This window comes from Mycotypha africana, assembly GCF_025528875.1.
Source record: "Mycotypha africana strain NRRL 2978 chromosome Unknown BDF20scaffold_1, whole genome shotgun sequence".
Taxonomy (NCBI): Eukaryota; Fungi; Mucoromycota; class Mucoromycetes; order Mucorales; family Mycotyphaceae; genus Mycotypha; species Mycotypha africana.
In genome coordinates this window covers 3164134-3191300 of record NW_026515725.1, presented here as the reverse complement: position 1 = coordinate 3191300, position 27167 = coordinate 3164134, and the positions used below count along the sequence as shown (strand labels likewise).

General features: G+C 38.6%; 8 protein-coding genes across 8 annotated transcripts; 6 read left to right on the top strand and 2 right to left on the bottom strand.

Annotated features, from left to right (window-relative positions):
* Positions 1-1640: 1640 nt before the first annotated feature.
* On the top strand, positions 1641-3622 carry BDF20DRAFT_813105 (DNA polymerase alpha/epsilon subunit B-domain-containing protein; the record flags this gene model as incomplete). Its single annotated transcript, XM_053076858.1, has 9 exons — positions 1641-1846; positions 1923-2073; positions 2142-2276; positions 2347-2471; positions 2536-2590; positions 2654-2734; positions 2793-3230; positions 3311-3421; positions 3485-3622. The coding sequence occupies 9 exons, from the start codon at positions 1641-1643 to the stop codon at positions 3620-3622; spliced, it is 1440 nt and encodes a 479-aa protein (XP_052941212.1).
* Positions 3623-4001: 379 nt separating this feature from the next.
* Positions 4002-5450, top strand: BDF20DRAFT_921494 (uncharacterized protein; the record flags this gene model as incomplete). Its single annotated transcript, XM_053084666.1, has 3 exons — positions 4002-4286; positions 4317-4765; positions 4833-5450. The coding sequence occupies 3 exons, from the start codon at positions 4002-4004 to the stop codon at positions 5134-5136; spliced, it is 1038 nt and encodes a 345-aa protein (XP_052941211.1). The 3' UTR covers positions 5137-5450.
* Positions 5451-6204: 754 nt separating this feature from the next.
* BDF20DRAFT_812923 (uncharacterized protein) lies at positions 6205-7915 on the top strand (the record flags this gene model as incomplete). Its single annotated transcript, XM_053076840.1, has 8 exons — positions 6205-6279; positions 6358-6496; positions 6563-6637; positions 6735-6873; positions 6937-7078; positions 7145-7599; positions 7664-7803; positions 7881-7915. 8 exons carry the CDS (start codon positions 6205-6207, stop codon positions 7913-7915), a joined length of 1200 nt encoding a protein of 399 aa, XP_052941210.1.
* A 42-nt stretch (positions 7916-7957) lies between these two features.
* Positions 7958-8556, bottom strand: BDF20DRAFT_904329 (uncharacterized protein; the record flags this gene model as incomplete). Its single annotated transcript, XM_053083016.1, has 2 exons — positions 7958-8244; positions 8310-8556. 2 exons carry the CDS (start codon positions 8554-8556, stop codon positions 7958-7960), a joined length of 534 nt encoding a protein of 177 aa, XP_052941209.1.
* A 1325-nt stretch (positions 8557-9881) lies between these two features.
* On the top strand, positions 9882-12139 carry BDF20DRAFT_847428 (Ppx/GppA phosphatase family-domain-containing protein). The gene is made up of 2 exons (XM_053079801.1): positions 9882-10355; positions 10433-12139. The coding sequence occupies exons 1-2, from the start codon at positions 9968-9970 to the stop codon at positions 11917-11919; spliced, it is 1875 nt and encodes a 624-aa protein (XP_052941208.1). The 5' UTR covers positions 9882-9967; the 3' UTR covers positions 11920-12139.
* A 1229-nt stretch (positions 12140-13368) lies between these two features.
* On the top strand, positions 13369-15122 carry BDF20DRAFT_810590 (uncharacterized protein; the record flags this gene model as incomplete). The annotated part of the gene is made up of 4 exons (XM_053076606.1): positions 13369-14351; positions 14413-14537; positions 14659-14799; positions 14872-15122. The coding sequence occupies 4 exons, from the start codon at positions 13369-13371 to the stop codon at positions 15120-15122; spliced, it is 1500 nt and encodes a 499-aa protein (XP_052941207.1).
* A 1532-nt stretch (positions 15123-16654) lies between these two features.
* BDF20DRAFT_831946 (uncharacterized protein) lies at positions 16655-18263 on the bottom strand (the record flags this gene model as incomplete). The annotated part of the gene is made up of 2 exons (XM_053078494.1): positions 16655-17563; positions 17664-18263. The coding sequence occupies 2 exons, from the start codon at positions 18261-18263 to the stop codon at positions 16655-16657; spliced, it is 1509 nt and encodes a 502-aa protein (XP_052941206.1).
* Positions 18264-19376: 1113 nt separating this feature from the next.
* BDF20DRAFT_909652 (uncharacterized protein) lies at positions 19377-21617 on the top strand (the record flags this gene model as incomplete). The annotated part of the gene is made up of 2 exons (XM_053083617.1): positions 19377-19514; positions 20724-21617. The coding sequence occupies 2 exons, from the start codon at positions 19377-19379 to the stop codon at positions 21615-21617; spliced, it is 1032 nt and encodes a 343-aa protein (XP_052941205.1).
* Positions 21618-27167: the final 5550 nt, after the last annotated feature.

Here is a 27167-nt window from a genome sequence, read left to right as displayed (position 1 = left end):
TTACGCCAAAATTGCGTCGGCAGAAAAAGATGTTAGCAGCAACGTTAATTTCACTACCACCAGTCGGTGGAATTTCTATCATACAGCATCTGGAGGTCAACTTAATTCCATTAAATATTCAAATCAGCACTGCATTTGGTTCAGCGCTTAAAGACTACTTCTTCCCTATAAGCAATGAGGAGCAAATTGCTGGTGCAGCCACCCCTTCATCTCCAACTTCTACACTCACCTCACCCAATAAAAACGAAAAGGAGAATGACAAACAAACATTGCAAAATACTTATAGCGAAAGTTTGAGCAAACCACTGAAACTTGTGAAATTAATTACAAAAACAATTGCAGCAAAAAAATCTACTGCAGAAATAGATGAACTTAAACGTATGAAGAAACGTTCATCCAGAAATAGGGTTTTTCTATATATCCGTATTCCAAGTGCTAAGCATTGTCTTAGCCTTCAAGGTCCAAACAATAATACATTTTACAATCTGTACAACTTCCCCTTCAAGCAACCCAAACTAGAATATAAAAATAAAGTATGGTCAGCGGCCGAAATGTTGGATGCGATTCAGAGACGTAAGGCCGGAAAATACCATTTGCTAAAAAATCAAAGCTATACAATAAGCACAAATCTAACTATACTCTTTGTATATCATAGAATTCATATACTCGATGATCAAGCAAAGCCCTGATTTGTTGAAGCGCAAGTTAATTTCGAATCAATCAAAGCGATCTTCTACGTCCTTTTCCTCTCTATCCAATATATTACCCACAAAAATAACGCGAGCGGGCTCCAACTCTTTTGAATTCAAGCTGAACGACGACAGTTCCTCCATAGGCGATTTTCAGACCATACAAAAGTCCAGTCATTCTGAACTAATAGACGAATCTCTCATTTTTGACGGAGACAATTTATTCCATGAAATAGACTGCTCTTCTGGCTTCTTCTCAAACATAACGGAGCGAGCCTCGGTCAACAGTTATTTGAACAATGACGAAATTGAGTCAATATTTTCCAGCATTTCTGATGATAATGGATATCAGCATACAATATACAACTCAAATTATAGTAATATACAGCGTTCTTCTATCAATAGTACTGAAAAGCAGCCAAGGCGACAAGCTGAAGATAATCTCTTCAAGATGAGTGTCCTCTTCGGCGAAAAGTACGCTTCCAAAAGGTTAAATTCTGAGCCTGAATAAGATAGAGATAACCAACGCGTAACGCGCCAATTCGATTTTCTGTATTTTTATCGTTTAAATTTTTAAATCTGCCTGATTTACACTTTTTGACTTGCATATATACACTCAGCACATAATAAATATCATAGTAAAAGGTTTACAAATGGCACCGTCTAAACTAAAAAGACAGATTTTTACTATATTCACGAAAAAACATGGCCTGCATTTGAGCACTGATGCTATCAAATATCTGGAAAGTATATTATCGAGGGAGGACGATTTAGAAGGGGCAATGCAGAAGATCATCAAAGCTTATATAAAGCGATCCAATGGTAACATTCAAAGAACTTCAGAGCGTCCTTAATATGGAAACGTCTTTTGATCCGACTCTTTTCTTGTCTGAATTAGATGAAGATTCTGTCATTGTATCTAAGAAAAAACTTGAAGAGGTAGTCACCACTATGACAACCTCAGCTGCAATCGCACAGACTTTAACACCGTTTCAAAAATCGCAAGAAGAGATCAGTGACTCTTTTGAGGGTATGAGTATTCAAGGGGAGGACGAAGCCGCCAAAGAAAATATCGATGTCGCTCAACATTTTCACGTCGTGGGGGCGTTTGATATGCCGAGATACGTCTTTGACGAGAACTCAAATACATTTTACAAGTATGAAAGTCACCTTTGCACAGTCATGCAATCTATCTAACAGCCATTTCGATGTCCCAATATGTCCTTATCATAGATCGAAGGTGCAACCAGCGGCAATATGTAGTGCAACTGAAAAAGGAGAAATGTATCGAAACAGACTGAAGCTCATAAAACAAAGAATCTTAAGGAATGAAACCTTTTGTCCACCCACAATGAACATTGATGACAACGATAATTATGTCAAAGTAAGAAAGGCCAAAATTAATTAATGTTTGTTCCATCAAAAACTAATTTGAACCGGCATGTTGCTCAGTTGACATCCATCAAATCATTGATCGGTCGTGATAAGAAAGCTTTTGTAATCTTCGGAATGCTAACACAATTGGAAGAAGGCAAAATCTATCTTGAAGACGAGGACGCAAATATAGAATTAGTGCTCAATAATGCTGTATGTGTAACTTAGAAACAAAGGAAGAGTGTGTGTGATTGAAATATTTAAAAGATCTTTCGAATTATAGACGTACGATTACGGACTCTTCACGGATGGCTGCTTTGTCATTGTTGAAGGTGTTTACGGCGAAGACCATAGATTTCATGTGCAAGAGATCCATTTGCCTCCGGCTGAACCTCGTGATATTTCAGAGTGAGTTTGTAAAACCACAGTCATTGATTACGAGAAAGCAAAACTTATCGAATTCTCTATTCAGTGTAATGTTCGGACATGTGGATTTCTTGGGCTTACCAAAACCACTTGTGGATGAGGTATTTAAAATGATGAATTCACTTCAAATCTTTTTTCTTATGATTAAATCAATGCATACATAGAACCTTTTGAAACTTGAAGAAAAAGCTCATGGTGAAATTACATTTGTGATTATGTCAGACGTACATTTAGATCAGCCAAGGGTAAGAACGAAAGTAACCATATAATCACTATTCGTATATTTACACCAAAATATTTTAGGTTATGGACGCGTTACGGCAAATATTTGCAGGTTATGCAGCTGCTCAAATTCCCTTAGCATTCATTATGATGGGCAATTTTACCAGTCAAGATAATGCCTTCACAGGAACAGATGTTGATGATTACAAAGATAATTTCTCAGCATTAGCAGATCTAATCAATGAACATCCTTTGCTGGCTACACACTCGAATTGGGTGTTTGTTCCAGGACCCAAGGATCCATGGGCTGGTACGGTTTTACCTAGAGCACCAATCCTACCGAGTTTTGTCCCTAGAATGAGACAGAAAGTAAGGAAAGTACATTTTACGACAAATCCTTGCCGGATACGTTATTGTACACAAGATATTGTGGTTTTTCGAGAAGATTGGATGCAGAAAATGTGGAGAAATACTTTACTGTCAACGAACCTAGAAGCGGATAATGATCCTGTTAACCATGTATGATAGCATTGCAAAAGTGATGATGATAAACTCTCTATTTACTGCTGCTTTTATACTAATTTCGCAAAAATTCTCAGTTTGTCCATACAATTGTAGACCAAGGACATCTTTGTCCACTTCCCTTATCAGTAAAACCTGTCATGTGGGCTTTTGATAATGCGTTAAGCTTATACCCTTTACCTCATGCAGTAAGTTTTTGAAAAAGATAAATAATATCACAATGACATATTAAACAGTGAAATCGATTTTAGTTAATTATTGCAGACAAGTATGAAAATTATGGAATCTCTTATGAAGGTACCACTTGCATCAATCCAGGTAGCTTGCTTAATTCTGATTTCACTTGGAGTATCTATTATCCTAGCTTACGCGTTGCAGAAAAATGGTAAGTCCGTTTTACTTAAAAATTACCCCTGAGATCAAAAAAGTAACAGATTTTTCGGTTTTCTTTGCAAAAATTTAGTCAATTGTAAATCCCACATGATGCAGCTATTTCCAATCAACTTACGGCGCAGCTTAATACCTTTTTTATTAAATCTACTTCTAATACCTTCATAGAACCCATACTCTTATACATAATGTAATCAAGCATTTCTGTACATAAAACAAACTTTCTTTCGGCAATTGAATGAAAACCAATAAAAAGTTGCTCTTACAAACAACCCCACATTTTAAATTGCTTCCTACCTGAAAAAGAAATCAAAAAAAAAAAGAAATCTACCATATCACACAATTGTTTGTTACTTCTTCTATTTTGTTCACTAAAGCATGACACAGCAAATAACTAGGCAGCAAGTAGAAGCGAACAATGATAGAAAATCCTGCTGGGTAATTGTAAAAGGAAAGATTTACGACATCACCTCTTTTCTAGTTGATCATCCTGGTGGAGATGAGCTCCTTTTGCAATTCGCAGGTACCGATGTGACAAATATCTTGGACGATAACAGCTATCACATCCACTCAAGTGCCGCCTATGAGCTTTTAGAGGAGCATTATAAGGGTGAACTTGCGCAGTCATATGTTAAAGTTGACGAGGCTGTAGAAAAGCTGTCAGTGAAGAAACACGAAACAACCCTTCCTGAGACAGCAGCAACGGTGGAGAAATTAGGAAGCAACCGAGATAAAGAATTTTTAGACCTTCACAAACCTTTGTTCCCTCAGCTCGTAAATGCAAGTTATTCGAAGGCGTTTTATTTAGAACAAGTACACAAACCACGTTATACTCCCTATTGTGTGCCTTATTTCAGCAACCCTACAATGGATATGCTTTCGAAAACTCAATGGTACATCGTGCCTATTGTATGGCTGCCCTTTGTCTGCTACCAACTTTATACATCATTATACCAGTGTATGGCTGCATCGATCAGTACAACACTAACAGGATTTTTAGCGGGCATTCTTTTCTGGACTCTCTTTGAATACACATTGCATAGGTTTTTGTTTCATTTAGATGATTTGCTACCGGATCATCCATATGCACTTCTACTACATTTCACATTACATGGAATTCATCATCACATGCCCATGGATAGGTAAAATGTCAAAAAGATTTGAGTGGGTGTTTTTTTACGTAATTTCTGATGCCTTATAATACCACAGATTACGGTTAGTGATGCCACCCGCTCTGACAGCATTATTGAGTATTCCAGTCTTCAAACTAGCGCACAGTTTGTTTTATCCAGCATTCGCCTACGCGTTCGTTGCAGGGGCATTCTTTGGCTATGTCTGCTATGATATGATCCACTATTATTTACATCATGCCAAAGTGATTGAAGTGTATTTCAAAGAAATGAAGCGTTATCATGTTGCACACCATTACAAAGATTTCAACAATGGATTCGGAATCACCTCAAAATTATGGGATTATATATTTGGTACAGTTCTAGAATACGACAAAAAATAGTTTAGATCTACTGTACTTAATGTTCACGAAGCTCCTCTGTGAGAATTTCGCCTCATTACTAGGCTTTTATTATGATACCATCTCTTTCCTTTTCTCTTTTGACTATACATTATTAAAAAAATTGTTGCATTGTGTTTCATATCATAAAACTTTGATTTTCTACTGAATTGCTCTTTTAATGTGCCTATGTCGACTTTATACCGTTTATATTAATTGATGAAGTCACGAAAAGCACTATAGCATATTAGCAGTAAGACCGAGAAAACGCGTGATGTGGTGTTCTTGAAATCCAATAAGAAGAAGCAATTGTAATCACTCAAAGGGAAACTACACAAAAGTGATTATGACAATCCTAAAACGCTCAAAGTGCCAGATATCCGTCAAGAAAGAAATTAAGCACATGAAATTGAGAGGAAAAGAGAATGCTGCAAAAAGATGTGGTTGTGAGACTAGGCATGACTATAATTAAAAAAATACAATGGATAAAAGATAAATCTTTCTCTCTGCTTGATTCCTTCAGCAATCTATTTGAATTGTTCTTAATATATAAATTGATGGTGTCCTGAAAGCTAGTTTATTCTAAACAAATTAGTGTCAACTTCTTCCACATTTAAAAAGACGCTATTGTAGGAAAGACGAAGGTGCATACATGTATCAATCACAATTCGGGAGTTTGCTTTACTGCACAAGGTACACAATGTCTTCGGAACCTTAAAATGTTACCTCGGACACGAATCAGAAAATAAGCATCTTCCCTCCGCTTGGACAGCTCGATTTCTTCTTTCACTACAAATTAAAGATCTCGATAGATTACAACTATAATGTCCAACTCATACAGCTTAGCTGATTGCGCAAAAAGAAGAGTATCTTATTTCTACGATCGTATGTCTTACAACTATATGTTCGATTCTCGCAATACGACATTTCTCGTAAACGCCATGTTAACCTTGCCATCTTCCTCTATAGACGATGTTGGCAACTTCAATTATGGACCTGGTATGGCAGTTTATGCTCATGCTAAGATTGTTAGGTCTTATTATAACATTTCAACGTAATACAGGACACTATATGAAGCCTAAACGGATGCACATGGTTCATAATATGGTTGTGAACTACGGTTTATATAAGAAACTGGACATTGTGGTAAGCACTATTTTGCTAACATTATCTTCGAAAAACAGTGGGACTTGATACGAATTTTGCTTGTACATTCTACCATAGAAACCAACACGATCTACAGCTTATCAAATGACTCGCTTTCATTCGGACGAATACATCAATTTCTTACAAACAGTGACGCCCGATAATTTAGAGTCACTAGCGATGCAGTATGGCGGTTTGGAACAGGGTATTGCGAGATGTAAGTCCTGAAAGTTGAATAGATTGCATAGCAGCTTTTGTCAACTCATGCTGAACCCTCTGCCAGTCAATGTGGGTGAAGATTGCCCTGTATTTGAAGGCCTATTTGAGTTTTGCTCCATTTCAGCAGGAGGTTCTATTGGTTAGTAAAAGAAAAAAAAAATTCTGTTGATTCTTTGTGCGCGCATCGTGAATAAAACATAAAAACTGAACGCAATTGTAATCGAAAAAAATCTTAGGAGCTGCGAATAAATTACTGAACGGTGAGGCAGATATAGCTATCAATTGGTCAGGAGGCCTTCATCATGCCAAAAAAACAGAAGCATCAGGTTTCTGTTACGTCAATGATATTGTGCTTGGTATTTTAGAGTTATTACGGTAAAATCAGTAAATGTGTATATATAGAGTTCTACAGAATTAAACAGCGAATTACTTTGGTAGGTATCATCAAAGAGTATTGTATGTTGATATCGATGTTCATCACGGTGACGGTGTTGAAGAAGCATTTTATACAACTGATCGTGTTATGACATGTTCGTTCCATAAATTTGGTGAATTCTTCCCGGGTACAGGTGATATAAGAGTAAGTACGTTTATTATTGATAGTCAGTGAGTCAGCATATATTCATTCCCATTTCTTTCTAATTAGGATACTGGATTGGACAAAGGGAAAAGATATGCAGTCAATGTACCACTGAGGGATGGTATTACAGATGAATCATATAAAAGTGTGTTTCAACCGGTCATACAGCATATTATGGATTGGTTTAGGCCAGGTGCAGTCGTTATGCAATGTGGTGGAGACTCTTTATCTGGCGATCGTTTGGGTTGCTTTAATCTCTCTATGCGTGGTCATGCCGCCTGCGTAGAATTCATAAAGTCTTTCAATATACCGATGATGATGGTTGGAGGAGGTGGTTATACCATTCGTAATGTAGCAAGAACGTGGACATTTGAAACAGGTTTAGCTGTAGGAGAGGATTTAACAAAGCAGGAGCTACCGTACAATAATTACTTTGAATATTATGGTCCAGAATATAAATTAGACGTGCCCTCCAATAACATGGTCAACCATAATACGCGGGAATATTTAGATAGTGTTACGTAAGTATAGCTTTCATTGCAACGTTGTATGTTATTGAATATCGATCTTAAAACATTTTATTAGTGCTAAAATCATAGATAATTTGAGGAGTATGCCATTTGCGCCTTCAGTACAAACACAGGAAGTACCTCGAGACTTTAATGCAGACGATTATAATGATGGCGAGGATAATGAAGCGGAGGATGCAGATGCTCGACAAACACGTAAGTCTTGGTTTATTCAAGGTTGACTTGAATAAGAACTTTGTGATTATTTACGAAGATATTCTCTCTCCTTTTAGAACGTCATAAATTAGAGAACATGGGTGTTCTGTAATTAGACAAAATAGCATACAGCAAAATGTTTACACTCATCATTTTAAACTGCATATTCTTCCTTTAATGGATAGTGCTGGTAAAATTCCAATAAATCTGTAACAACATCTTGTACTGCTTGTACAGATATATTTTCCGATGCACCCCACATATCTACATACTCATTCATTGTCATGTACATTTCAACCTTCGACGTTCGTAAGGCAAGATATAAGCACCCTAGTCCAATGCAGGATACTGAATGTGTAATGAATATTTTGGGCGAACATAAACTATCCCATATGTAAGCCCAGGCTGCTCTAGCGATGCAACTTAGTCGAGGATCCATATCTAACAAACAATAAATACCATTATTCTCAATTCATCTAGAGCCTTGAGAAAAGTATCATCTTTACCATTCTCCATCTTTCTCCATACTTCCTTTTGATTGGCATGATGAGTTCTCCTGGACGAATGCCTCTTGTTGTTACTACTACTATTTCCGTTATAGTTGTTATGATTATTTTCACTGTATACGAAATATCGCATGGACGCTAATCCTCTTAGCACATTCAAGCAATATGCAAAGGGTAGTTCTACTTCCAGATCAAATCCCAAACCTCTTACAAGCAACAGTTCCCCGGTGACCAAAGATGAACGCATTTTGAAGTATGTCTAACAACAAAAGATTCAAAATATAACTGTTAAATCCCCTTTTCTTGTTAAGACCGATTAAGATGAACAACCATTCTATACCTCATCGACGTCTAGTGTTGGTTCAGTTGAATGATAGTACCTACCATAGACCAACTGAAATTCAATAATAACGGACAAAACATTAAAACAAAAAAGGGGCTCGTACCTATATCCTACATTGACAATATCCCTCACTTTCCGAGGAACGTCCGTTGCTTTACAAGCTAATTGTAGACAAGTTGCGATCAGTAACTAGTGTTAAAAAAGCAAAAGAAAAAAGTGTATATGTATGCAAGATGTTAGTTATATCTGTTGAGAAGGTCAGGGTGGATCTTATATTACTTCAGGGTTTTGAAGCAAAGCAGCCTCTTCATTCGGTATGCCATCTAGGTTGATAACTTTTTCTTTCTGCATCATAAATGTTGTGAAACGATGATAGTATGCAATGGCAGTTGCTGCTGTCCGTGTAGGCCTAATGACATGCTCATCAGTCTTTGATCGCTGAACCAATAGGTGAAAATGAAAGTTTTTTTTTGTAAAATACTTTACAAGTCAAGCATAGTACTACTTTGTCTTATGAATTGTATTGATGCTATATCAGGGAGCAATGGTATTTTGATTTTATTATCCATAATGTATTTTTCGGTAAAACTCTTTAAAATTTAGGAGAAAAGAAAATGGTTATCCCGAAACCACTGTTGATCTACTGGCATTCGCGTTCAGAAGTAAAAATAAATTGAACAACCAATAAGATTATGCGATGAGTAGAAGAATTTAGAAAAATGATAATGGGCTAAAAGACTCTTATTCCTCTACACACTTCTGCTTTTACTGGTGTTCATAATGAAACAGAGTGTATTGAGTAAGGATCAAGTTGAATAAAGTAGGAACATATACTGCACTATTTTGAACACCTTCTTAATATGACACTCGAGGATATAAATGAACAGCTTGTCAAAATTTCAATTAATCATAAAAGTTACTAAGCAAACCCGTCTCACTTACAGTTGAGGTTCATTTAGGGTGGATTAGACACTTAGAATTTTATGAAGATATAACTTGAGATAGAAAAGTCTACAATAACGCGTGTTGTAAGTTTTTCCCCATTAAAAATTAACCTTGTTCTCTTCTACAATTTTTCAAAGTGTATCCCAAGATCGTCCACTAAAAATTGAAAGTGTCTCATTGAAGTAATCAGCGAATAAGCGAAGCCATTTAAAAATAAAGCTCGTTCGAACTCAGCACTCAAGCGATTACATGATTGAAACATCTGTTGAACCTTTATTTTCCCATTTTTTTGTTAACATTATTCAATTCATTTCTAATTTTCTACCTATCTTTCGTCACTGCTGTTTGATCAAAACCAAGTCTAATAAATATGGATAAACAGAACATAAAAGCACCTTTTGGTGTTGTAGATATGGGATCGAATGGCATTCGATTTGGTATCGTCAGTGCGCTTGCCCGTCACTTACCCGTAGCCTATGAAGAACGAGCTCCTATCGGTCTGCTTTTAGCACAAGGTGACGATGGGATTATTCCTTCCGCAGTTATTGACGAAGTTATCACTAGCTTTTTGAGGTTCAAGAGGTTATGCCAGGACGCTAAAGTAGACGTAAATGATATCCGTGTCATTGCTACGGAAGCAACACGTATTGCCAAAAATTCCAAGGAATTTATTGATAGAATCTATGAAGCAACGGGATGGAATGTTACACTATTATCTAAACAGGAAGAGGCATTGATTTCAGCGTCTGGTATTGTTGGTAAGTATATCGTACTTTGTGGTGGAATTGCGCAATTCTTAGTATTGAGTTAATGAAAATTACGGTTCTTCAAAAAGGTTCCTTCAATCAAGTGAATGGTTTAACAATGGACCTTGGTGGTGGATCCGTTGAAGTAAGCTACGTCATGACATCAGTTCCTATAGCAGAGAATAGTAGCAACAATAGGGGTTCAGACGGCAACATTCGCGTTTCATCTAATCCTGTATCAATGCCTTATGGTGCTGCGGCTTTAAAGAAGAGACTGGAAGAATGTCAATCATCGAAGCAGAGGCATGCATTATATAAAGAAGTTGTAGCCGAAGTGAAGAAGGCCTATAATGAAACAAAGCTTCCCAGCAGCTTATTGACAAAAGATGGTTACAATGTCTATATGAGTGGAGGAGGTTTCAGAGCTTTAGGCTACTTATCCATGGCCGTGAGTGCCCAGGACAGATACATGCCAAAGTGGACTACTAATCGTCAACATGTTTACCCAATACCCATTATCAACGGTTATTCTATGTCAGGCAAAGAATTGAAAAAGTTAGCTCAACGATACAAAGATAAAGATCCCCATGATTTGATGAAGCGCTTGAAAGTGTTTCGTATATCCAAGCGTCGTGCCAGTATGATCCCTGCTTCTTGCTTTTTGATGTCTGCCATTCTTGAGGTATTTAAAATCAAGCGTATCTATTTTAGCGAAGGCGGAGTCCGCCAGGGGTTCTGTTACCAACTCTTATCGCCGGAAGAAAAGAGAAGAGATCCTTTCTTGGAAGGAGTCAAAGCTTATGCAGCTCAATCAAGCTTTGCTCTCACACAAAAGGAATTTGACGCTATTTATGACATACTTGTTGACGCACTTCCTGTTCTTTTTATGGATCCAAGACACCCTTTGCAATTATACCGTTTGTTGCCTGCTGCTATTCATTTGTCTAACCTTACCTCACATTACCCGAAAGAAACTCGTGCGTTTGTGGCTTTCCATATGCCATTGGCTAGTGGCCCTTTGGCAAATGTACCTGGTATTAGTCATAGAGAACGGGCCATCCTTTCCATTATCTTGGCTTATCGCCAAGGAGGTGCTGTTCCGGACCCAATCTTCTATGCTATTCAAGCCATGGTAGGCCGTCGTGGTATTGCCGTCTGTAAATATTTGGGGAGATTAATGGAATTGGTATTTGCTGTATCTCCACTACATCCTGGTGTAGGTTTGATTGAGAGTGGACTCTCTTTCACTACCATCGTTTATGCCGAGGACTCTGATAGTAGCTCCGTCTCAAGTAACAGTAGCAGTAGTGGTGGCAATAGCTCAAGCAGCGACACAGATTCGGATGATGAGTTCGATGATAGTGCTATCGAACGAGATAATGCTAGTGATTATCCATCAATGCATTTGAAAATAACTCTGCCGAAAGAGTTTTCTCCCTTAGTAGATGCGCCAGCTGTCATGTCAGTCATTGAAACTTTGGATAAAAAAGTTAATACGAAGAAATTCGATTGGGATGAAGAACGTAGACGTTTGAAATGCCCCAATCTCTTTTCAGTCGAAGTCTGTAGACAGTAATATGAGTTCTTCAATTATCAACCCAAATACTACATTTATACGATATACACCACTTCTGTACATATAACGTTGCATTTTCTTTTTTACCAGAGTATTAATAAACGAAATATAGAATAAAACCGAGATAGACTAAACTACTCTTAACAATTTTTTTTACCGAACACTGCCTAAATAGAGACGTTTTAGTGCTTTCTCGTCTTTACTATTGTTAAATGGTGCGAATTCATGAACAACGACAGTACTTTGATCTTTGAAAGACAGTTTAAGAAGACTTTACGTAATAAAAAAAAAGTTATTTATTCAAGCGATGTGTACATGACATTGAATTGATAAGTGTCGAGACTTGCTTCGCATCGTTGAGTAATTTGATAGCTCAATTGCCATTTTATTACTGGGTATAGCACGTTTGGGATGAAAAAGAGCTTACTACTGATGGAGTCCGCGCTTTCATTTCCCGCATCTGAAAGTTGCTTTCCTGCTCTTACTTTGTTTCATACACCAAATTATGCTAATCTTTTCGGAGGCATACGATTGATTACAGCAATATGTCCACAGAAAATGTACTTGAAGTAGATGACAATGTTGATTCCTATTTAATAGACTACAGTATACCCGACGTTCGAGCATTTGAACAGAAAATAAGGTAGAATATCAAAGTGCATTTCAAACATTAAGTTTGCTTACACCTCAATCTTTAACAGAAATGCCATCGAGACCCAGAAGCAAAAACTACGCACGTTGGTTGGGTAATTCAACAAAAACTATTGTATTATGTGAAGAAACAGTTGAGTAGTCTAAGCCCCAATGACTATATGACCATGTTTAGTGAGCAATATCAGGAGCTTATTTCAGCTGCTGATGCAATTATCGAAATGAGCAAGAATTCTGAAGCTGTCCAATCAAACCTCGACAAGATGCGATCAGATTGCGATGTAGAAGCTATCAAGTCGAACGCTAAACTAAGTTTGAAATCAACTAATAGAGGAAGACGAAATAAAGTCCATATCGATTCAAAAAGAATATACGTTTACGTTATTGCAGCTCTAATAAAGTCATTAGCTGATGTACCAGAACAAATATGGCATGCTTTGGAAAATCACCGATATTTACATGCCAGTCGCTTGTACACCTTAGCCCAAGAAGTTCATGCATATTTGGAAAGTGAAAAACAAAAATCATCAATTGATATAGACATTGCTTTTCCAGTTATCCAACGGCAGTGGGATGCTGTCAGTTTATTTGAATCACAAATTATACAGCGAGCAACGCATTATCTTCGGGTGCCCGAGCAAAGTTCAGAGGTAAAAGGAGTGTTGCGTTTCAATTCGAAAGGAAACAATTTCTAAATGCGACATTGATATGTTATTGTAGCATATGGCCGAGATAGCAGTCGGTTTAATGCTTTTAGATGGTATAACTTATCAGCAATCCGCGGAAAAGCTTTTAGAAATGCGCACAGCTGTGATCAAAGATCTCCTTCATCATCAACCGGATAACAACAACACAGACAATTGTATAACTCACCAAATCCGAGAGGTCACCCTAACGATAAAACGTACCATAAACTCAATATACGAAATTTTTGTATCAAAAGAGAACAACCACAAAAACACCCTCATCGAATCCTATGTCATGTCTTTTCAAAAGACTTTTTTGATACCCTCTAAACTAAGTCATGGCAATGAAACACCGAGCCAACCTGCCGTAACGCGACTCTTTTCACCGAGTTCCAACGTTCATTTGCTAGTTCGTTACTTACCTGAATCAATTCAAAATTTTACACCTCAGTTCAACCCTGGACCGTTTGTGGAAGTAGCAGATGTACGCGAATTATTAAAAAAATGGATAAGCGAGATTAAACACTTATTAGAGGAAGAGTTTCCAAAAATATTATCTACAGTCAAAACACAGATTGAACTAGTGAGCATTCGGTCCAAAGTATGGGCACTCCTAGATGCTGACGAAAATGTGAAAGGAAAGAAAAACAATAAATGGCAACATAACACTGAGCAACTGTTGGGTACTTCATATTCTGTTTGGGAAAACCTTTATCGGACCATCTTCAATAACAGGGCGAAATTGATTATTGACGAACAATTGGAAGAACTCGTGAACCAACCACACACACTCGTGTGGCCTGCAATCATAGACTCTAAAGAAAACACACTGAGAAAAGGCTTTTCTGTTACAGTGAACATTTGGCCTGATCCCACCACAACAAAGTATTTTAATGCATTCAGTCTTCCCAATCTATCCTCCTCAAAAGAAATTCAAGCTTTCAAATCAGCATTAACGGAAACAGTCTATGATAGAACCAACATATTAGGCAGATTGCAAAAGGCTTTTGACGATAAGTTAGAACAAATCAGAAAAGATATACAAGAACATATGAATATACCAAATGTTGATAACGATCATTTTCAGTCCATCACGTAATTTGTAAATTTGAATTTTGCAGAAGCAGATAACGGCTTATTAATCTATTTCTTATAGTGATGCAGAAGCCATCAAAGAATATTTTCAAGACAGGTGCTACGCTTCTGTACTCGACTTTTGTGAGGGTTTAAATGTGCTGATGAAGCAAGTTAGTGCAGAAAGCTGGATGGATCAAAAGTCTAGTAAATGCTCCCCGCCGAATTTATTTTTTTTCCTCGATAAAGCAAAAATGACAAATATTTATCGTATGGTTTTGAACTAACTGCCAATTTGAACTTTTTTATTTAATTATTCACTATATAGAGAACTATGTAATTATTTTCCTAGGTAGATTTGCCAGGAACATTGGTATCTTATCAAAAGAACTACCAAGATCAATCACTGTTTCTACTATTCTACCGGAGACAGCATCCATGTTGAAGCTTCACAGTAATCTGAATCAAGGTAAAGATACGCATCGCCAAGGAGGGGGAGGGGGTTGTATAGTTTGCGTCTGATGTTTTGATTCTTTTGTAGATTCTAAGTTTATTGAGATCCAAGAACATTTATTGAGCATATTCCATAAAGCTCATGACCCATGGTTATCATTCTTGACCGAGAAGTTTACGGCCGCATTGAAACAGACTCTCATATCAACAAAGTGGAATGATCAATGTTCAGCTATACAAATATGGGAAGGTAACATGGTATATTTAAAGGGGAAAAAAATAACTAATGAGAAAGCTCATATTAGAAAACCTTGTTTTATCATTTTTAGATGTCGATGAAAATATTCGCCTACCAACGAATGCATCAAACCCGATTGTTCGACATCTTTACTGTATTTGTAAGGAATTACAGCATATAAATAGTACTATCCTTGACCAGGTAAACACAGCCATATGAATGACCAACCTATTGATCCAAACTGAGGTCTGATTTCCAATCATTCTTTTTTAATTTCAGACAATATTGGATAAATTGAAAACGCTATTGCTGAATTCTGTCAAAAATGTCTACGCTGAGTACGTCGAAGGAGCTGTCCAGAGAAAACGAGTAACTGAAAATGGAGCCATTCAATTGATCTTTGATTACATGTTCTTGTATACAGTATTAAAAAAACAAGATATAGAAATGTCAGATGAGATATTACAAATTTTACAGAAACAGGTAAAGGAAGGCACTGTAAACTAAACTGATATTATGCTTTGCTTCTCTCTTTTAACTGCTCTACAATATCAATTAGGTTGACCCAATCAATTGGGCTACTTTCGAAGCTCACTTGAAGGCAAGCATTAGTAAGTTTTACGTCAAGCATTTCTTACTACTAAATGTGTTGGCAAGTGGCTATGTTCAAGCATTCGAGAGGTAAGAAACCAGACCTTTGCAGGTTTATAGATCTTGACAAGAATACGAAATTGACCCGATTGCTATTTTTAGAACAAGGAAGACCATGTCTAGCCAACAACAAGAACAATATAATATTTTACCAATGGCTCGACAAACTACTCGATTTACGCTACTTCCTGTTGGACACATGACCTCTGTTACCTTTAAATAAGAAAAATCAAGATTGTATGTTTATGTGGTTCAATTTAAAATAGTCGTGAAAAGATTCATTGTAGATAAAAAGGAAGCTGAGGCGAAATGATAACATATTTCTACCTTCTCTTTTTGTTCATTGTCATTTGCTTCAATTACATTAAAGTAAAAAGCACACCACACTCAAAGCCTCATAAAATATACCAGTCTTTGGCATTAACGAAACAAACGCAGCATGAAAACTCAGCTTCTTGTGATCCTCCTCCCCATGATTTTTGCTCTTGCTCTTGCTGCGGATGTTCCGGAGTCCCGCTCATTCCATCAAAGTAAAAGATTAGTCTAAATAAAGGAAAGAGGTGCTAAGTATTGACATTATTAACATCATTCATTTGGGCTATAGTGTGTAGCCAAAACCTGGTTTGCGCTGATGGCCTTTACTGTCGTAAGGAACCAGGCGATGTGTATGGCATATGCGAAAACCCCGCACATCATTAAAAAGTTGAAACTGTACCATTATTTTAGCCAATAATCACATGATAGACATAAAAAGGACACCCGGGGAAAAGCTCTAATTGCCATCTTACTACTTCATGCGAAATAAAAGACATTATCTATTGACATTGTTGAACATACTATTTTTATACATATATACAAAGGGGGTAGAGTTAAAAAAAAATGCATGAATGCGGAGGATGGAGGCCATGAACGTGTTCATTGGCATGAAATAAGTTAAAGGACAACAGCTAAAAGCAGCTGGTGGGTAATAATAATATATTAATTAGTTGAAGAAAAAATAAGTGATGGAAGCGGCAGCAAGAGCAATTAAAGAAGAACTGTCAGCATTGTTTCTTAAGGCACCAGAGATTTGCAACTCTGAGTCAACAACAGCTAAGAGAATATCGGTAGTTTTGGCGTTCAATTCGATATTGCTTGTGGGAGAAGCATCTTTGTTATCAGATGCATCGGCAGTGTAGTCGTCTGTTTTGATGGTAGTATCAGCAGCATAATGAGTAGTTGCATGTGTTGGTGCTCGTTCCGAAGAGGATGAGGCTTTGTGGGTTGATGTGGGTTGACTTTTGGAAGTAGAATTGTTGTTGTCGGTGATGGGAGACGATATGGTGGTGTTGGCAACGTTAGGATTCGCTTCAGTAGGATAGACCCAGTTGCTTTCCCAATAGGGTTGTGAAATATTCATGCATTGTTGGATTGTAACGACGTTGAAGTTCTCTTGAAGGGTGGATAACCATTTTTCAGCCATCTTAACGGTAGCATTGTTCAATTCGTGTTGAAGGACAATATGACCATGAGTATCAGTCTTCTTTTTGGCGGCCTTGATCCATTCAGTAAAGTAGCCGTCAACCGTGGAAGTAGGCAACATACCGCCACCTTCACCAAACATGTTCCAATCATCGGTATCTTGATCCCAAATGATGGTTTGTAAACCCATTTGGTGAGCAATAGCACGAACTCGATCGTCAACATCACCATATGGAGGACGCCAGCATTTTGTGGTAACGCCGGTTGCTTCTTTGATAGCACGAATAGTCCAGTAGAGCTCAGCAACAACTTGCTCGTTGGTTTGCGTAGTCATTTGAGCATGAGACCAAGTGTGAGCACACAGAACATGGCCATCATTTAATGCACGTCTTGCAGCAGCAGGATAAGTAGCTACGTTAGAGCCGATATACTATTTGCATAAAGTGATTATTGAATTGGTTAATTAATCCAAGAAGAGGTGTATATAATTTTGATTTTCCTAATCAAGCGTGTTCACGTCCAATACTTACAAAGAGGGTTGCTTTTTGGTTATTGGTCTTGGCCAAGAAGTTATAGAGTTCTGGCTCAGCGTATTTATCAAGTTCTTTATCACCAGCAAGGTTGAATGGTCCATCATCATAATTAAGTCCCCAATCGCCGGCTCTGGGGCAATAAGTTATATCTTCAGGCAAGTATTTGGCTTTAGGCTTGACGCAGTTGGTATCAGACCACCAACAGTATGGGTCATCATCAACATTGTAACTGTCCATATCGAGGTCACCGTTCTTCTTCGCTTTACGAATGGGCGCTTTAGGAACCTTGGTCCAATCAATAGCGTTCATGACGGCCTTGATTTCAGAAGTGTTCGTGTTAGGGGAAGACCAAGGTTCTGGATAGTTATCTAGATTCAAGGTCTCCTGAGATAACGTTGTACTAATCTGAGGTGTGCTGGTGGGATAGCTAGTTCTAACATCTTTAGGTAAAGGGAAGTCGGGTAACCATGTGGGCGATTCAACAGGTAGAATTCCGACGCTTGTAGAACTGGGCTCATCACTACTGCTTGAGTGTTTGGTAGCAGATACAAAGGTACCTGTAGCTAGAAATAAAGCACCAACTTTTGCAAGATACATTATTGGATATTGATAAAAGAAAAAGGAAACGGAAAAGATGTATAATAAGAATAGTCAAGCCGGTTGGATGTGGAAGTAAAGGATGTATATATATACTTTGCGGACCCTTAAATGGATCTAACGGTAATAAAGCAGAATCCATAGAAGACGCTCATGGCCTTGGACCAAGTTTAGTCACCCTTCGTTATTGATCCGCTGATCTCATGGAACTTTCGCGGCCGTCGGCAGGAACAAAAATAAACGCATTTGATTCCGACAATAAAACAAAAAAACGGGTTACTTCTATTTTATTTACAATTTACCTTAATAATTGTCGTTTCATAAACCAGGTAACTATCAAAATGTACAAATATAAGCGAATTATTATTTTTTTTTGAGGCATTAAGGTAAAATTATGTCAAAGAGGAAATATATTTCCATAAAAAGGCTTTGATTTCTTTTGACTAAGTCTATTTTAAGCATAGCAACTCGAGGAAGTAGTCTTTTTTTCTATACTTTTTTTTCGTTCAATTGAACTTGTTTGAATAACATATACCAAAGGTTTATTTGTCTGAAGAAGCCTTCAAAGTCTTTTTAGTATATTTGCCTTAGTCTAGTTTTTAGTCTTTCTGACTCTTCCATCATTACAACAGTTTGTCATGTTCTATTTGATCCAGGCATATACAACAAAAGAATTTCTTGACATGTTTAAAAATAAACTGTTGTACTACACCAAATGACAAACGTCAAGACAAAAGCTTGTATCACATAGAATGTCAGATTTTCTTTTTCGTTCTAAAATCTGTCTTGTCAGCGTCTATAAAAAGCACGGCTCAGAGTGATACCACAAATGACAGTTATTTAGCTTCGGTTTTAGACGGAGGTTCGAATTAAGGACTAATTAGAATTTCTCGATCTACAATTTTGAGAGGTAGTCGCATATTGATTAGAAAATATGCCTGTGTAAGTCAACCCAATTTCGTTGTGGCAATGATATAAGGATATCTGATTCTGTTGTCGCCTTTCGGCTAAAGTTTCTTTTAAAAGAGAGACAACAATAGCCATCATAATTTTTGCTGCATTGATATCGCGGTTTCAGAATAACTTACACTAGTTTTGTAGACAAGGATACGTATGGTAACTAATGCTTCCGATTTGCCTGAGCGACAACAATTACAAATGCGTGATGCCCTATTCATTGATTGTGATGTCAACAGTTCACCAGCGGCTTCTCTTCGTTGTAATGCGCGCTATAATATTTCGACAACAGCAGTTCGATGGCTCTTCAGCTTGACCATGCCATCACAAAATCACAAGAAAACCCTTTATAATGTTGTCTGCATTTAATCTTCAGGCCTTCATCTCCATGAAGAGTATTTGAGATGCCAAAAAAAGGGGAAGAAAACAAGCTTGACAGCTACTGATCACTGTGAATTGACGTTCATCTGTTTGTTGACTATGCTTTAGTTTTTTGACTTTCAATTTTCAAGCAATTATATTTGTGATTCCGTTGAATCGCAAGATTATCATACGGTGTACGGTTTGAGCCTTGCTACAAAGCAAAACCACTTCTGATCCGTACTACAAGCGTAAACAAAAAAAACACAAAAACACTGACGCTTTATATCGTATAAATGTATAATATTCGATCATGATATTATTATTATGTGCTATACTCGCGTTTTTTCTCGAAACGGATCCACTGTTATGCTTTCTTTGACATAATTAAATTTTTTCCATAATGGGATATAAGCAGACGGAATTGTCCATATGATAGGGCAAAGGATGTAATGAGGATGAAAGAGAAAACTTGATACCTCAATTCTAATATATCACACGAAGTAAGTAGCCTGCTCTCTTGCGATATGGCATTATGGTCAACTTATCACGAAAAAAGGGGTATTTATTATTTTTAGTAAAATAAGTAAACAGCCAGGAATTCTCTATTTTCTAGTTTGTTTTGCAAAAGTAAAATAGAACCCAGACCCTCTTCCGCCCCTTTTGCCAAGCAGAATGGTTTTCTGAAGGGCCTTTTTCTCAAAAGACATTATGTAATCTTTAATGATGTTCTTACAAGCTAGTTATCCTACTGAAAGCTGAAGCAAAGGCTCTAAATAAGAAGTATTTTTGTTCGAGATTTTTCAATGTATGGATTTTCCTAATCCATACATGCTTCGATTATTTCTAAAGTGTAAAGATTCCATATTCCAAATTGTTAGTCCCAAATTTAGAGTTGTGATGTCTCAAACTGGCTTGAAATACTGGGTTCAAATTTGTCATTTTTTACACTCAAACGTATTTTGTTTTCCAACTAAATCCACCAATCAAATCGCGACATACCCTTCCTAACCCGTAACCACTTTTGCCAACACCATCTCAACCCATTTGACAATGAGTGTTGCATCCTCATCTTCTGAGGCTACCTGAGCAACTGTAACTGCTCGGAAAAGCGCCAGCCGTATCCCGGCGCCATTAAAAAAGGTTCATGATGGCCAACGTGAACGTTTCGTTGCTAAGCTGCTTTACGAGGCACCTGACGTGGCTGCTTATTTGCGTTCACAACAAATCACGTCGATCGTCCACTCAACTCTTACGAGTGGGTCGGTTATCTTCAAGTTTCCTTCTAAAATTTTTGGTCATTATACCGACGCGTATAGATTGATCACTGATCAGCTTGGCCCTGTCCTTGGGGGATTTAATCCTATCTCTTTACGTAGTACACGTCCCCTTTCCGATTTAATCATTGCAACTAAGTTCAAGTCCGATGATGCCAACACCAAAGCCATTTCGCATGGCGTAACTGTTGAGCATGTCACCTACAAAGCCAGCCGCTTCGTAGATAAGGTTGATACCACTTTCACGCGTGTCAACCTCACCCTCTTTCAATTTGAGGATGAAGCAACCTTGATAAGTAAGCTTAAGAAATCTATGGCCATTTATGGCAAGGTGTGCCAGATCAAGATGCTTACCAATCGAGGTTTCTTTGAGAGTGAACTCGCCCATAAAGAACGCCCCACCGATAGCCCTACACATTCCTCTACCATCAATGATGAGTCTGGCCTTATCATCCCGAAAAAGGCAAAACGATATGCTACCCGATCAACGACCGCTAAGGCTTCTGTAGATCATACTTTGTCTCCATTCAATACACCCACTGGTACTGCCGGCTCAAAATATGCCAGTATCACTGTTGCTGCCAGTATGGCTCTGGACGAGCCTGCAACACCTGCTTCTTCCGATGCGAACACTAGTTCGGCGACTACACCCCTTCATAGTCGTTTAACTCCTGCTCACACCGATGATATGGATCTGATAATAGATGCGGATACCACTCCTCCCAACATAGTCATGACCGCCCAGGAGGGCAATGAATAATCGACCAATACGCGTCGAATCCTTAAATGCTCGCAGCATTTTCAAGGATGCTAACAAATATACCCAGAAACAATATATATCCCATTTACGTTCCCCTGCTTTGTCTGTTGACATTTTATGTCTCCAAGAAGTATCCGCATATCATTCACAAGACCACCTCACAATCGATCAAATCAAATATTTCCATTCCTTCCTCTTTCCCCAGTGTGCAATCCTACTCTCTAAGTATTGTGCCATTATCTGTTTAAACCCGACGTTATTGTTAACAGATGAAATTGTCACTTTCGATGAACGCTGTTTACAAGCGACCATCATCGATACAGTTACCCGTAACTTTATATGCTCTATCACTAATATTTACGTTCCAGCATCTACCCATGATAGAATGCCTTTCCTCGCCTCCTTGATGTCACAACCGTTTTTTACAAAGGAGGCTCCAGATGTCAGCTTTATTGTTGGCGATTTTAATATGTCGCTAGCTTCTCTATCAACCACTTCAACCAATCCTAGTTTTCATGAATGGTATCGTCATCTCACTCACTATTATGATAACTGCTTCTCTGCAAGCATTCCTACTTTCCAGCGTGGTGTCACTCGCAGTACCATCGATTATTTCTTCTGTCACCGAAGTATTACCGCACGAGTCCTTAACAGAACTCAACGGTACCTACCTAGCGCTTGGACAGACCATGTCCTCATGATGGCTGACCTGTCATCCGATCGTTTGGACGTAGGACCCGGGGTATGGCGCTTCAACCCTTTGCTGCTGTCTAACGATATATTTGTGGATTTATTAAAGACTGCCCTCATTGAGTTCTTTGACGTCCGTAATAATATCACCTCCAACCCACAAAGTACCTGGGAGGCTCTAAAACATTTATTAAAACACATTGCAAACCTATTCTCCCATGGATCTACTGCTAAAAGGCAGACAACCATTGCCGAACTTCAACACCAACGGGAAGCCCTGCTTTCCTTAGATAAGCCAGCATTCAATATAACCAACAGACAAGTGTCGCTTATTGAACAGAAACTAGACAAATTGCAGGAAGAATCCGCGCAGCAACATCTTTTACGGTCAGCCACTCGATGGCATGAGAAAGGAGAGCGCAATAATAGATACTTTTACAGGGTTATCAAAGAAAGACAAGCACAACGAACGATTCAATCTTTAAAAAGTGGTCAAGATGGCCCTGTCTTAACTAGTACTAATGCTATCCTTGAGGAAGCTCATATGTTCTATAGCAACCTTTACCGCCCTGATCCTATCGACCTGTCGGCCGTTCAAACGTTACTCGATAATGTTCCGCAGGCAATTGGTCTTACAAACGCTCAACAGAATGATCTTACAGCACCGCCCACGTCAGAAGAACTAATTTCTATAGTTAACCACTTGCCTCCACAAAAAAGTCCTGGTTTAGATGGCATACCGTATGAGGTTTACCGCCATCTGCTTTCCTGGAACATTCCGGGTTTTAAGCAACTCTTCCTTCAAGTTTATACTGACGCCTTTGAAAATATTTTCCCAGCCACCTGGAAACAAACTCGGATGGTCTTACTGTACAAAAAGGGAGACCCTGAACTCTTACAGAACTGGCGGCCTCTATCGATGATCAACACTGATGCGAAGATTTTCACAAAACTATTAGCTAATAGGTTCAATGTCGTTTTACCACAGCTGATTAATCGCTATCAGACTGGCTTTTTACCGCACCGACTAATCTCGGATAATGGGTGGGTTAACCAAATACTAATGTCACATTATAGCCATTGTGGTATGTCTCACCCTGCTGTTGCTGTCCTCCTTGATCAAGAAAAAGCATATGACCGAGTACATCCTACCTACCTTCAGATGGTTATGAAGCATTTCGGCTTTCCTGCTTCCCTCGTATCTTGTTTATCTAGCCTATTTTTTGATACAGAAATATCCCTTAACATCAATGGATGGTTAAGTGCTCCCGTTCGCCAACAACGTGGCCTTCGGCAGGGAGACCCCTTATCACCACTGTTGTTCAATTTAGCTTTCGAACCCTTACTACGTACCATTTTGTCGAGCCCTGACATCAAAGGCGTTTCACTGCTCTCAACCTCCGCCTCCTCTAGTCGATATGGACAACTTCTAGCTCGCAGTCTGAGTGTCCGTTTTGAACCACAGCCTTTGTTTGACTGGCAAAACCCCCCTCGTTTCAAATTATTGAGCTATGCGGATGATTTAGAGGTTTTCTTGACCACACCTACGGAATGGCGTGTCTTGAAAGACCTCCTTACAGTTTATGGTAACGCTAGTAATGCCCGTGTCAATTTGACAAAAACAGAAATTGTTTCCCTCTCTGGTCATCCGCATACGGCATGGCTGCATATTGCTAATCAGGAATCTGTAACCTTTCATACAGCTGAAAGTCCATCTGCTGCCAAATATCTCGGCTATCCTCTCTTCTCAACCAATGCTCAACTAAAACACTATCTAGCCTCCCTTGAACTGAAAATAGTCCGTCACTGTAACCTCCTGAAACAACGGGGATTGTCTGTCCGAGGTGCCTCACTAGTTGCTAATTCCTTGATACTTAGTAAGTTATGGCATCTCCTGCGTGTTGTAGTTGTTCCGGTGGACTGGCTTGATAAGCTTCGTAGCATTGTCCGGTCTTTTGTGGTTCCTTTCTGGCCTGCTCCATCGTGGGAGCGCTTGTGCTCACCTAAACGTTTTGGTGGTTTAGGCTTAGTGGATCTGCACCGACAACAATTAGCTCTTCATCTTGTGTATGTTCAGCGCCTTCTACAGCCCCCTTCATCAACCGATTTTGTCTCCCCATTACTGGCACATTGTATCCAAGTGTACACCGGTCAGTTGTCCTTACTACCATGGATTTTATCGACTGCCACTTATCGTTCATCATTTCGCTTCCTTCCGAATATGATCCACCTATGTTCTCTGCTGATGAAACTTCCTTCATCATCTCTTTCCTCCTCATGGCATGGCCGCTGGATTGCTGATTTGCCCCTTCGTAGTGCCTTACAGCGTTCCCCCTCGTTTGTAGGCCCCTTACACGTGGATCTCAATAGCCTCCCACGGCATTTAATCGTCTCTACTGTTCTCCTTTGGTCTTCGATAACTAACTGCTTCTACACGCTAGGGTATACGTATTTTCAGGACTATCCGAAACTGAAAAGGATACCTAGTTTACTTTCCCAAGGTGTAATACAATGGCTTCCTTTTATTCAGAACCGATTGATTGACGTCCGGGCCCCTCCTCCGGCTGCTGCTCCTACGCCCACTTCACGATGGCCTAATGTATCTTACAGCTCCTTATGGTTGCCTGATATGTCCCAGTGGCGTGTACCTTCTGGTTCTCAGAACAATACCACCATATTAAAGCTTTCGCTTGGTATGCTACGGCTATACTGGCATCCTGATTATTCCGTTTTTAGTGACCCTCCTCGGATTCCTCAAGTGTTTCCTTTATGGTATCGGCCTCCGGCTCAATGGCAACGGTTCTGGTCACTCTCAATCCCTCATGCAGTGCTAACTCCATGGTGGCGTTTATGGCATAATTGCGTTGGGTACAGAGCTTGGCTGTTTTCCATCAATCCTGTTATAGCTGACTCCCCTCTTTGCCGCCATTGCAGAGACTCCCCTGAAGATGGTTTTCATTTTTTCGTTGGTTGTCCACCTAAATGGCAATTTTGGATCACGGCACTGGAGGAAAATAGAATTATCTCTTTTCCTGCCTCACCTACTGGCATTTGGCATATATTGTTAGCACTTTGTTCCCCGTTAGATAATTCTCCTCTGCCTGACCACACAATCGTTCAGGTTAGTTTGATACTTTTAAGTATCTGGAAATATCATTGGCGCTGCCATTTTGATCGCATCTCTTGGTCCCTAGCAGGAGTTCATACCGTCTACCAAGACGAGGTTCGATTCAGAACACTCAATACGAGCTCGTAGTATATTTAATGGTTTCTTTGTCGTAGTTTTTATGTATGCCTTTTCTTCACTTCTTTATTGCCACTTATCAAAATATAATTTATTGTCCGTTGTTAGTCACTTTTAATAAAGTACGTGAATTAAATACACTCAAACAACTCAGTGTGTCCTTTTACATGTTTTAAATGTAACAGCACGGATTTATAGTCAAAGTGCTTCTTTTCTTGGGTATTATTCTTATTGTAGTCTCCTATACTTTTCTAAATGTTACTTTCAAGTTGTTTCGCATTGAAAGTCACCAATTTTACGATTATAACATACTTAGTAAAGCAAAAAACATCGCAGCAACCTACATATCGCTATGCTGTGAATACGATAAAAAATAGGCAGAAAGTCGAACCATCGTTGCTTGTTCCCTATTGTTTGTTGCCCGGGCAAAGATCATTGCTGATCTAACAAAAGCCGCAAACTGGCAAGCAGTAGAGTTTTGCGTTATCTCATCAATCTCAATCTCAATTTTCAGAGATAGAGACTTTCAGTACGATTGGATGAACAGCTTTATCATTTATACCTTACTTTTGGGAGCTATACACACCATTCGTTGTGCGCTGCTTTAACCTTCAATCGTTTCCCATTTGACCAGCATTTTTTATTATTAATACTACTAGCTTATGGAACTTTTATTAGAGCAGACGCTCAGAATGATTTGTACAATATCAGTCATTGTAGTATCATTTTCCTCTTTTCAAAGAAAGAAATATACTACCCAAATACTTTGAGTTTAGACGCCCAAGTAAAAATTACGTTGATTTAAATCAGAAATGTACAGAATGCAGTAAATACGGGAACCGTAAGGCGACATAATCCCGCCATTGCATTGGAAAGATATTGATGCCAGCAAAGAGAATACAGATAGCCGTACTTAAGCCCATACCAAGTTATAGCTTATGTCCATCGTTGATATAGCATTTCTAAGACAAACTAGGAATGAACGCTCAATGGAGAAGTAAATGCAACAAGGCAGGGTGGACAAAGTAGGCAAATGTGGGGAAGTGAAGAATCTTACAAATGCAAAAAGGAACAAAGAGAGTAAGTTTTGCGCTGTGAAGTCCTTTTCTGTGCACTGCATGAATTTTCCATGCTTTCCGGAACAAGAAAATGCGGTCCCGAAGGCCGCTTATAGAGCGTATTTCGAATCCGGCACTGTTTAATTTCAGAGGTACGTGCGTGCGTTAAGAAGGCTCTTCAAACAATAAGATTAGTTGAACAATAGAAATCTTCAAGGCCCTGTTTTCGAGCTCAACTTGATGCTTAATTCTGCTTATCTTAAACAATTGGTTTCAAATATGTAGAATGCGCAGCAGCACGTTCTCCACCCTTGTTCATCTACGTTTTCGTGCAAAGAATTGATTTTATTTTCTTTTGACGAGCATACATATACTGTCATCGAAACCATTGCAAAAGTATAATAGTAAATTGCCACGTTTCGCGCTGATGTGGGCTGAAAAGATAAACATGTTGGTTTATCATCTGATAAAAGATCTGAGAAGTTTTTAGCCAATAAGATCGTATTCCGTTCCAAAAAAAGGGGATTCAGAAAAGTGGCCTCACATTCGTGCTTTTGG

What these genes read in the sequence shown, in the direction of transcription:
- BDF20DRAFT_847428 (XM_053079801.1), top strand. Translation starts at nt 9,968, where the DNA reads ATGGATAAACAGAACATAAAAGCACCTTTTGGTGTTGTAGATATGGGA. An exon ending in TTCAGCGTCTGGTATTGTTG is followed by an intron (nt 10,356 to 10,432) that starts GTAAGTATATCG and finishes TTCTTCAAAAAG; the next exon opens with GTTCCTTCAATCAAGTGAAT.